The sequence below is a fragment of the Oncorhynchus mykiss genome, chromosome 17, assembly GCF_013265735.2.
Source record: "Oncorhynchus mykiss isolate Arlee chromosome 17, USDA_OmykA_1.1, whole genome shotgun sequence".
NCBI classification, from domain to species: domain Eukaryota; kingdom Metazoa; phylum Chordata; class Actinopteri; order Salmoniformes; family Salmonidae; genus Oncorhynchus; species Oncorhynchus mykiss.
In genome coordinates this window covers 35,121,713-35,133,442 of record NC_048581.1, presented here as the reverse complement: position 1 = coordinate 35,133,442, position 11,730 = coordinate 35,121,713, and the positions used below count along the sequence as shown (strand labels likewise).

Below are 11,730 nucleotides of genomic sequence, written 5' to 3'. Positions count from 1 at the left end.
ACACGTCATGCTTTTCAGTTACAATTATTATATAAATTCTTGCCAACAACAAAATTTTGAATATTTGGGGCATACAATCATCGCAGAGGATACAGAATCAATAGACCATTTGTTTTGGTATTATCCTCAAGTAGCCCGTTTCTGGTCTCAGGAATGGCCGAAAAAGCATAACAATCTAAAATTGAACCTAGAAATATCATTGTTGGGAGATCTGGAGAGACCGGGTCAGTCAATTACTAATACTCTTAGTAAAAGTATTTATCTTAAACGAGCAATCTGTGGATTTTATTCGATTACATAGATTAAAATTGTATGTTAAACATCACAGCATAGTTGAAAGACATATGACATGTAGAAATCAGAAGAGGTTGGCCAGCAGAGATAGGTGGGATGGACTGAGGGAAGCCGAGGGTTGGGATGTGAATTTGGAGACAAGTGGTAGAGTTGCTGGGTGGGGGATAGAATGACGGTCAAAGATTAAAATGTCAAATAAAAAAAATGGATGTTTGAATGACAGTGAGGGGCCACGTTGTTACATGTAATGCCTGGTTGCCTGAGGCTGATGCCACGCAGGTTTTGTACGCATGTACACATGCATATACACACACTTGGATTCAAACCCACACACACATGTAAATAAGGGGGGGTTCAGATGGTTGAGGAGCAGCTCTCGGGGGAACTGTGGGGGATCTTGGAGGGCAGTTGGGAGCCTGGGCCAGTGGCTGATAGGTGGTTCGGGTCCCAGTTTTTGAACTTGAGCAGGGCCTTGACCCAGGCTGCTTCTGTGGTTCGCTCTGGATGGGAGTCCGTTAGATGACTGAATGTAATGTAAAATGTTGAGCGGGTTCACTGCTATAAGATTATATGTTTTTGGTTTTAATTATATAATAAAAAGCAAAACAAAATGTCTAGTGTCAACCTTTCTTTTGCAGGAAGTGCACAGAGATACATCCAAATCTTTAGGTAATTAATTAAATGCTTATCGATCTGACAACATTCATTGTTACTCATTGTCACATTCTTTAACAGTCTGCATGCAAAGCATAGGCCTAGTGATTATATTATAGCTCATCGTAATATAACACTGTCGGTGTGTTACATGAATAAATTCTTCAATACAACTTCAAATCACAACAATTATATTTCCATGTTGAGTGCAAAAGCCTAAAGCTAACCAGATGGATAATTACACTTGAACTTGGATCTTCCGTTTCTACATTTCCTGACACTCCATTGCCGGCAAGCATGGATCAGTATTGTATAGCAATCAGTAAAACATGTATCCTGAAGTCTGCAGGCATAGCCATTCAGATTTTACATAATGTTAGCCTACATGCATAATTGTAGCCTACTTTGCAATAGCACTGCCATTTTATTAAAGGGTTCTTCGGTGATGATAGAAAAGTTTCATCCATGCTTTATAAACTCATCACTCCAGGTATTTCATTCATTCTCATAAACAAAACTGCACTGCAACGCAAACGCAGCGTTTCATTGGGAATTAATGTAATTCTGGTGTACCAAAATGCAATTACACTGTCGGTGTGTTCAACGCGTAATGGTTATTCTCCTCCCAGTAGCAACTGGAATATATAAATTCTGATTTGTGGTTTTCAACTTCAAGTTATGGTTGGTTGCCTGTAGCCCATGAATGATAATTTCACAGTTTGTGTGGTCATTCCAAAATGTTGTTCATGGTTACAGGTGGTTTCGAATGTCTAATTATTCATTTTGTTAGACAGTTTACCCTCGAGTCCGGGTTTTACTACAGATTCTTCTCATCAGTGTGCTACTTTTGGACGATTATCAGGTTTAGTAGTTTGCAGGCCTTTGCCCTACCATACTGAGAAACGGTAAATCTATTGCGGGGCAAGTTATTTCTATTGATGCACCTTTGTGCCTCGCAAATAAAAGGCTACAACAGTTGCTACCAACAGGTCGATCGTGATCTCCAAGCATTTCTGTAAAAAAACAAAAACAATGATAAAGCCCAAGACAGTACAGTTTGGTTTAAAAACTCTGATAAAGCCTTGCGTTCCTATTTGTTTTGCGCCGTTAGCGGTAGGTGCACTTGATTCAGCAGCCCTAGTGCAGGGAAGGAAAAGTGGGCTACAATTATGCATGTAGGCCAACATTATAATGTAATCAAGTTCACTATGCCTACAGACTTTAGGATACATGTACTTGTTATTACTCATATTCGACATCAAAATGCTCTCAGCCCTCAGATGAAGTTGTTTCACCCCGTATGTTCTCTCGATGCGGTCTTACTCCTGGTTCCCTATGGTTTACAACGTCTCTTGGGCCTTTTGTCCCTTCCCGCAACATATGTTTGGCTCATCTGGCTTTCCACACTTCTTGTTACTACCTTAACTCTCAAGCACTCCTAACAGGTTCTGCTGCACTATCATTATAGCTTGCAAAATTGTTTTGCAAGTTCCATTTCTTTCTGAGAAAGAGGCATACATAGTTCAAAATCTTGAATTTAAGGGGATACGGGTAATTTTAGGTAGTTGGTACATAACCTTTAAATAATAGATCTAGTAAATAAGGGAAATATCACTTCTATGTGAAGGGTACAATTAAATTTGATAAAACAGCTGTATGACCATTTGCCACAACAGATGGTCTACAAAGTGGTGTACACATGTAAAAACATCTAGGAAGTATCACATCAAATTGCTTCCAGTCACCCCAAAAAAATATATTTCACACATACAAAAATCTATCCGCCCTATTATCCTGCGATTGCTGCGATTCCCCCCCCCCCCCCCGCCCTAAACTTTAGATTTCCTAAATGGATTATTATGGTTAAACAGTTTCCAGTAGAGTAAAACTTGTTGGTGAAATTAAATCTTAAAAGGCTTTACAATTCTGAAAAGTGAAGTCTCAGCGCAAAACAAAATCTATACCTTAAAACATCATCTTAATTCAAAAGGTTAAATTCTGGACTGTCGCCTCATTCATCTTAAATACAAAATGCTGGAATATAGAGCAAAAAATGTCAATCTTAGCCTCAGTGTCAAAATACATAGTCCATATAGATATGGTGAGGACTGTATATCTTGGCAAGCTCTCCGTTTGCGTATAAGACCAAAACAATGTCGCTGGTAGGAAGTAAAACTGAAGTGTGTCACTGCCTTGACTCAGTGAGCCTATTTGATCTCTTTCTGTCCATTGAAGGTTTTCAATAACTTTTCAAGGAACTATCAGTGTGCTGACAGACATGATCTCGCGCAAAGATCGTAAGCAGTTGTTTGTGTACTTTTCCAATGTACCAGCCTCCTAGAAAGAGAAAAAGAGAGCGAGTGAGAGAAAAGTAAGCCAAGTATCAACAACAGGTTGAGTTATGAGTACAACTTAGCTATTTAGCGAATATTAAAATGTTACGTAATTATGTTACGGGGGAAAAAAGCAAACCTGGCACAGTCGGGGCAGCATTGATGAAAGGTAATTGAACCCCATTGGCTCCTGGCTATACCATATTCTGTCACTGGTGATGACCATTTTCTTAGGATGGAGGTAGAGGGCGGTGGCATCTGATGGGATCTTGCTCAGATACTTCTCCAAGGAGGCGACTGGACAGAGGTGACTACCAGGGTTCTGAAACATGATTCCACAGCGATTCTGCCAGTTCTGCTCTTCTGCATCTTTATGGTTCTGTCTTTCCTCGCTGGAAGTCATCGTTGCATATTTTGCTCCGTTTTCATCGTACTTTATTACAAACGACTGTGGCGTTAGCCGCCTATTGCCCTCCTTTCCTCTGGGGCCAAAGTGTAACTGGATATCAAACCACACTTTGTTGACTAGCCCTCTTGGTGTGTAGGGGCTTAGCACAGGAGAGTTTTGAAGAATCTCAAGGTCTTGTGCTTTAATCACCTTAGGATGGGTAGTTTTGTCCCTGCCCTCTCGTCTGATTTTCTTTAGTACCCCAATAAATACATTATTAGAGGAGGTAAACTCACTGTCCTTCATCAAGCACCAGGCTCTGCTAAGGGGAGGGAGGTTAATGAATCTGTTCACGCCAGCCCGGATTCCGATATAGCTCGGGATACAATACTCCCCACCTTTACCCCTTCGAACAGAACAGTAAAAATCTCGCAAGAGCACATTCATTTCAGATTTCTCAATGGTTGAAAAATCCACTATCATCTGTTTCTCTGCCAGCCAGTCTTTGAAGCAGTTTATAGCCCACAAAGTTTGCTTGTTGGTTGCTTGTACAATGCTGCTCTTTTCTAGTTGATCTAATACTTCAGTGTCTACCTCTGCATGTCTTGACACCGTGGGCCTATCCGTATCCATGTTCAGACACTCTTCTATGAACAGATCAAATTAATCAAATGTTATGTTCGCAAATTCATCCATGGGATAACTCTGACAATGTTTTGTTAAGGCATCAGCATGCTTCAGTTCGGCTGGTGGCTAGGCGAACCGAACTAGAGTGCTCGCATACTCCCTTAAAATGACCTTTGCTTGAAAATCTCATTCACTTTGATGTTTTTGCAGAGATCTTAGTCTCACAATTTTACATCTAACTAAGACGTTTGGTGCAGTATTTCTTAATGAAAAGTTTTGCATCAAAATGAGTCGTCTCTCAGTGAATGACTAAAAAAAATACTTTATTGAAGAATCCCTATTGTTGACCAATCACCGAAGGGGCGTAGACTTCAGCTACAAGTTCAAAACAAACAAAAATGTCAAACTTTTCCAAACTGTTTTGACTGGGAAGCATGCGGACGCCTTTACAATGTTGCAGAACGTAGAAAATGCACACAGTGATACCCTTTAGAGTGAAATCAATTACCTTTGTGTTTTTCTAGCTGATCTAACACTTCAGTGTCTACCTCTGCATGTCTTGACACCGTGGGCCTATCCGTATCCATGTTCAGCCACTCTTCTACAAACAGATCAAATAAATAAAATGTTATGTTTGCATATTCATCTATTGGGTAGCCGTTACAATGTTAGTTGCGATGTTACAGAATGTAAATAAATGCACAGTGATACCAAATATACTTTTAACTAACACAAGACTCTTCATCTGCGTTAGTTACAATGAGAGTAAATGAAGCACAGTGGGCAGAACAAGCAAGGAGATGGGCAGAGCTAAGCACGAGCTAGCAAGATACTATTAGCACAGTTTAGCATGTATTTGCATATTTCTGTTAGGGAAGTGTGTGTGTGTGTGTGTGTGCGCGCAAGAACTCAATTCACCCTTGGACTCCTTCTAAACAACGTTTTTTGAAACTTTGGCAAAGCATCAAGTCTACAACATTTAGTGCAGGGGACAGTGGGGTAAGTTGAGCCAAATCGATACTATGAGCCACCCCTGTTTCTAGGAAACCATACCAAAAAAACTAAATTGTCATTCTGTCATGGAGTGTCAGACAGCATCCCCTGAAAAATCTGAATAAAGCAAATATTTTAAATCGAAATTAAAGGTTTAAAAAAAGTGCACGGCCCTTTAATAGTCATGTATTAGCAGAGTGATATAGCCGTCTGCAGCGAGTGCAAAACAAATTCTGCGCTCAACATACTGCATGTTCTTCTCACCATATTGGTGGTGAGTGGAAGTTCTAAAAGGATGCTTCAGATTTATACCACCAGTGACGTATCTGATATATTTTGTCTGTGGTGATACTTTTGAGAGTGAAAGCGATGAAGTAGCCTTGAGGTTATTCCATATGAACTTAATCACCTTTTTGTATTGAAAACATGACTTTATATACATGCTCATAGCAGAAATGATGAGGATCTGAATATTGGACCTGAACGACCAACCACAGTGGATAGAGGTGCTCAGTTTTCCCATTTTGGACCCCCTAGTCTATCATGAAATACCCCCATCTCTGTCACTAATAAAGATAATACGTTTGTCTTTAATATCATTTGAAAGCTTAAAACCACAGGACCGTAAAACTATTTAATATTGTTGTAAATGAAAATGTCAATTTTATAATCTACATGTCAAAGCTATATGATAGCAAATTATTGATACAATCCTTATTTTATGTTTCAGCTCCAGTTATAGTATTAATGGAATAATCCACTCAAATGTTTAGTGGCTTTTTTTCTTCTTCATTGGTGCACCGTTGATACAGTTCCAAATGGTTTTGCATGTCAGCAATCAAGTTGTCAAAATATAGCAAAGTGTGTTGTGCCACATCATGATGCATTTTACATCACCACAATACAAAACTGTAGATTTTGATTGTACAGAACCTTAAGCCTAAATAAATTCAAATATATTAGTTATACCTGTGGCTTTTATTCTCTTTTGTGCTTGAGTGGTTGCACTGTCTTCAGCTTCGATTAGATCTCCATCTGTGTGATAAATGGCACACGGGTGAGAACTGCAAATATACAATGTGACACAATGTGACACTTCCCCACTCCCCGCCCCTTTCCTTAGCCGGGACTAAAAAGCACTTTCATTAGAGATTCCCAAGAGAGCATGCTTTTTAGGCCCGGATTACTCTGTCAGGGAAACCGGCTCCTAATGCTTACCTCTCCACATTTTTCTTTTTGGCCTTTGCATTTCTTGGTCCTGGTGCTCAGAGGAGTCAGAGGTTTCATCCATTGGTGTAGGGCTTCCCACTGGATTGTTTTGTGTGGAGGGTTTGCCTGGCTTTATTGGTGAGGGGATTTTGGGCTGTATTGGTCTGGGGATTTTGGGCTGTATTGGTCTGGGGATTTTGGGCTGTATTGGTGTGGGGGTTCCGTTCATGCAGATGGATGTGGGGATTCCGTTCAGGCAGATGTATGTGGGGATTCCATCTAGCTTGGTTGGTGTGGAAGGTTTGGCTGGGTCTGTTGGTGTGGGGAGTCCGTCTAGCTCGGCTGGTGCAGGGGTCCCCACTGAATTAATTGGTGAAGGGGTTCCCAATGTTTTGGTTGATGTGGAGTGTTTGCCTGGCTTAGTTAGTGTGATGATTTTGTTCAGGCTGATGGATGTGGGAATTCCATCTGGCATAGTTGGTGCAGGGGTTCCTGATGCATCAATTGCTGTAAGAGTTCCCACTAGATTGGTTGGTGTAGGGATTCCCACTGGAATGGCTGGTGTGCAGGATTTGCCTGGCTCTGTTGGTGTGGGGATTAGGTTCAGTTGTAAAGATATGGGGATTCCGTCTCGATTGGTTGGTGCAGGGAATCCCACTGGATTTATAGCTGTAGGGGTTCCCACTGGATTGATAGTTGTAGGGGTTCCCACTGGATTGATAGCTGTAGGGGTTCCCACTGGATTGATAGCTGTAGGGGTTCCCACTGGATTGATAGCTGTAGGGGTTCCCACTGGATTGATAGCTGTAGGGGTTCCCACTGGATTGATTAGTGTGTTGGGTATGCCCGTTTCTGTTGGTATTACGTTCAATTGGATGGAGATGGGTATTCTGTGTAGCTCTGTCGATGCAGAGGTTCCCACTGGATCGATAGTTGTAGGTGTTCCCTCTACCTCGGCTGGTGCGGGGGTCCCATCTGGCTCTGGAGACACTGGGGAGCACTGACATTGGGACTCAGTGCCGAGTGTGACTGCATTGTAAAGAATGATAGTTATTCAAATAATCACTACAATGAGAATCAGAAGCTTTTATTTCCATGTCAAATAAAGAAACATGAGGTACACTACCGAGAAACCCAAAGCTCATCTTCAAGCTTAACTACAGTGAGATGGTTACAAAGACTAAACAAAACATAGAGATCTGGAAAATACTGACTATACATGGGGTTCATTAATGCCATAAAATGGTTTCTCTTCCCAGGTTCCTTTAATCTTTTCTTACCTCTTCATTTTTTAAAATTTTAAACATTGGACTCCACAATCATGTAATTTGCCTGGTGTAATAAATCCCATCGTATTTGTAAAGCTCACTTACAAAAGCCCGAGGAAAATGTCGGCCTAGGACTACCAATCTTTAAAACATTAATACCGGGCTGATAAATTTCCCCAATAAATTGGACACTAATGCCCCCCTGTGGCTAAATATTGAAGTCAAGACCGCAACAAAATCCTCTCTTCCAAGCCATGCATTTTTTTTAAATATATTTTTTAAAACTAGGCAAGCCAGTTAAGAACAAATTCTTATTTAAAATGCCGGCCTACCCCAGCCAGACACCTCCCTTAACCCGGACGATGCTGGGCCAATTGTGCGCCGCCCTATGGGACTCTCAATCACGGCCAGTTGTGATACAGCCCGGGATTGAACCAAGAATCGAACCAGGGTCTGTAGTGATGCCCCTAGCACTAAGATGAAGTGCCTTAGACCGCTGCGCCACTCGGGAGCAAAGCAGAGTGCCTAAAACTGACAGGCAATACCTTTCGTTTAAGAAACGTATTAGGCACCATAAACACCTCTGTATACACATCAATATGTTTGAATTATTATTATGTTGTTCCATCCAGGTCTGATAAGGTATTTGTTGAGTGGGGGGAGAAGGGACTGGCCACATTATAACATATATATAAGCAATTTGCATCATTCAACCAGTTACAGAACACATTTGAACTATTGCTATTTACACGTAAGACACTAAGGGAAGATTAAACATTTTGAAACTCTCCCCTCCCTGTACAACATTTATTTTATTACCCGCTAAAGTTCCCTCTCAACTCAAAACACCTCATCTCACAGTCCGTCTCCTTTTTCTCGAACTATACGGAGGCCTCTACTAGTCACCCCAAGGAGACCTAGGGTAGCTAAAGAGTTAAATATTGAGATCTCAGACGATATCTGGGGAGAAGCCCTGTCTAGAATTTCACTCTTGTTCCATCAATGGCAGATATAAATTGATACAAAGTAGCGTATACTTTGCAAAACCAAACTACATAGAATTTATCCCCAGGTCTTCCCACTGTGTGACAGATGTAAAGCCTCAGAGGGTTCATGACTTTTGTGGTATTCAGAAGGTATAGGAGAGGGCCATTGAACCTAACCCAGAACTTGCTCTCGGCGGCGGCTCAGAGACTGTTTTAAAATCATCCTACGGAGAAACAATAGGCTCTGATGTTTGGTATGGTGGCTGCCCCCCAAAAGAAAACCGCAAGTCACCCACACCCCCTTTACATATGTAAATTGTAAAGTATTTTGTCTGTAATGTCTTTTTTGTTATGTGTCGGATCCAGTAAGACTAGATGTGGCAATTGGCGTCGGCTAATAAATCAAATCAAGATTTAGTTTCCGGATAGAGGTATGAATGGTTATTGTAACTGTCATAGTTGTCACTTAAAGAAAATATTAACAGATTTCTAACATTATATAATCATATTGCATAGCTCAGATACACATGAAAACATGAAATGACCCCAGGAATTGATAAAACAGCACTCAAAGATGCACAAATACAAAATAACATTCAACATGGGTGAATCTTTCCTTGATGCAATATTCTACTTTGTCTGGCAGCGGAGTTTGAGTAATAAATTGTAAAAAAAAAAAAAAAAAAATCCTTCTAAAATATAATATTTAAAAAAGAAAAACATGGAACATGAGGTACACTTACCATTCAGAAGACCTAAATAAATGTTTCTCAATGTTTCAATAGAGCCCGTTTCTTTTATGACTTGGGGGTGAGGGCAAAAGGAATCCATATCGATATGTTTTGTTCCCCGTCTCCTTTTTCCAAGCAGGAGAAGGGGAACAAATCCTAGAGTGTGTAATTTGTAGAGCTGAAACACAGAATCAGACATTCAGATTTAAAGTAGTAGTTAGCCTAGTATTGAAAAAGTAATATTATTATTGTTTAACATTGTTATATGGGGAGGGGGAACACTTACCAATACTTTTGTGGAAGTCAGTATCTGAGAGCTATTATTATAGTTGGCGCAATCATTGTGTCCCCATTCGTAATCATACTTCTTCATTGCTTGTAACAACTTCTTCTCTTTTGGGTGGTTAAAGAAACAACTGTTGCAGGTCTTACTAAACACAGTGGTTTGTGTCTGACACTGTATACACAGTGAGACTGACATTTCATCCCTTTTAAAATCTGAAGAGAGAAATGATAAGCAGTTTAGTCATGCCAACTACCACAATTAGCTAGATAGTTAGCCATCTAGCTAACAAGCCATGTAAATACTGTAAAAGGCAACACAGTAACTGGGCAGGGGGTTCTAACTTCAGTCCAGGGGAACGTCAGCTAACTAGCAAATATAAAACTACAAATTAGATAGCTGGGCAGAGCACCGTCATCCAACTGAACCAGGCAAAGGTACACATCACATAGGATATCCTAATAAACGGCAATGGGAAAAAAAATTCAAACAAACGAAAAATGAAGAAGACTGCTAGCAGACAGCAACATTTGGGGTCTATTCAGCAGTCATAACTGAAAAAAAACATTTTGCAACGAGAAACGTTTTGCAACAAAAACTAGAGTTTCTATTGGACGAATTCAGGTAGGCCCCTCCCGTTTGGTTCCTAGTGAAAACATTCCATGCTTTTGTAGCATAGCAACAATGTCTTTGTTTTGAACAGTTCTAGGTCTAGCAAACGCGCTCTCCAGTGGGCAGATTAATAAAATAAAAAAGAATCTTCGTTTTTTTAAATTGTTATCTTTAAGGTAGATGTTGTTCACATTTCATAGTAGTACACATACGACCGTGCAATATGATGAATATAGTCACAGGTAAATGGGTGGCCCGACGCCATTTTCCTGTGACTATATTATTGATATAGCACGGTCTGTCTTAACGTTACTGTTCTTCTAAAACCATTTAGAACATGTATAAAACGCAACATAATCAATATTTCTTACCGTCTCGAAATGAAAATAGAGTTCGTTACTAGCTCAGAGATCTCGGAGTTGACTTTGCCCCTCTACTGTTCTTGCTGAGATGATTCGAATTTTCTAAACGTTTACTGCCTGCTGCTGGTAGTAATAAAACAATGACTTCCGGTTTTGTGCCTTCAAAATAAAAGCGCTGCTTTGAATAAAAGTTTAAATGATATTTTAATTAGTGACCGCTGTCTGAAATTGTTCAAATTCAATACGTTTTCTTCATTGGCCATTTTAACAAGCTACTGCTACAGGGCTACACAGTAAGTGAGCACGGTTACATGCACACCATAATATGTGACTGTGGATAGTCAGATTAATATAGGGTAATATAGAGTAATATGGGGTAACCAGCCAATTGCTGACACAAAAAAGCACATTTTGGTTTAAAAAAAAAAAAATGGTATGTGGATGATAGTTTGTTTGCCTAAACATTACCATGAAGGGAAATAAGTAGCTACAGTTAGCTACATAGATTAGTATGTTCAAATCTATTTTATATATTTTTTTGTAATTAACTCTTAAAAGCAAAAGTATAGGTATCTTATTTTAATTAAAATACTGAAACAAAATGGAATAGCACATCTCACTAATACAGTGGTGATTTTAAGCATGTAAATGTCGGTGGGGCGAAATCCCCTTTTTTTGATGCATGGCAGCAAAGCCACTAAACAACAATATAGGAATTGCACTATAACAGTGACAAACGGTGCCCAGGGCCTACATAAAACTGTCCCAACAGCAGAGCTTTCTTTTCAGCACCATGGAATGAATCCTTACCATTGCTCGGTATAGCTGATATGGCTGACTTGCTTAAACAAATGTGGTTTCTACTGACAATTTAGATGTACCAACTGTGGCATAACGGGACAACGAGTGGATAAGAGGCAATCTGTAATTTCGATTAAAATATTAATGAGTGAGCTAGGATGGGCTTAGTCAATATAACTATTTTTTCCG

At 40.0% G+C, this 11,730-nt stretch overlaps 1 protein-coding gene across 2 annotated transcripts; it reads right to left on the bottom strand.

The window, feature by feature from the left end:
• Window positions 1-859: 859 nt before the first annotated feature.
• LOC110493801 lies at window positions 860-10,894 on the bottom strand. Of its 2 annotated transcripts, XM_021568293.2 has the most exons (8): window positions 10,750-10,894; window positions 9,770-9,981; window positions 9,496-9,661; window positions 6,508-7,527; window positions 6,259-6,324; window positions 4,805-4,897; window positions 3,421-4,316; window positions 860-3,285 (listed from the first exon to the last, which is right to left on the bottom strand). In XM_021568293.2, exons 2-8 carry the CDS (start codon window positions 9,962-9,964, stop codon window positions 3,199-3,201), a joined length of 2,523 nt encoding a protein of 840 aa, XP_021423968.2. In that variant the 5' UTR covers window positions 9,965-9,981; window positions 10,750-10,894; the 3' UTR covers window positions 860-3,198. The 2 variants fall into 2 exon arrangements, with proteins under 2 accessions (XP_021423968.2, XP_021423970.2); XM_021568295.2 differs by lacking the exon at window positions 4,805-4,897.
• Between the last annotated feature and the right edge of the window lie 836 nt (window positions 10,895-11,730).

What these genes read in the sequence shown, in the direction of transcription:
- LOC110493801 (XM_021568293.2), bottom strand. Translation starts at nt 9,964, where the DNA reads ATGTCAGTCTCACTGTGTATACAGTGTCAGACACAAACCACTGTGTTT. An exon ending in TTATTTAGGTCTTCTGAATG is followed by an intron (nt 7,528 to 9,495) that starts GTAAGTGTACCT and finishes TTTACAATGCAG; the next exon opens with TCACACTCGGCACTGAGTCC. An exon ending in TCAGCTAGAAAAACACAAAG is followed by an intron (nt 4,317 to 4,804) that starts GTAATTGATTTC and finishes ATCTGTTCATAG; the next exon opens with AAGAGTGTCTGAACATGGAT.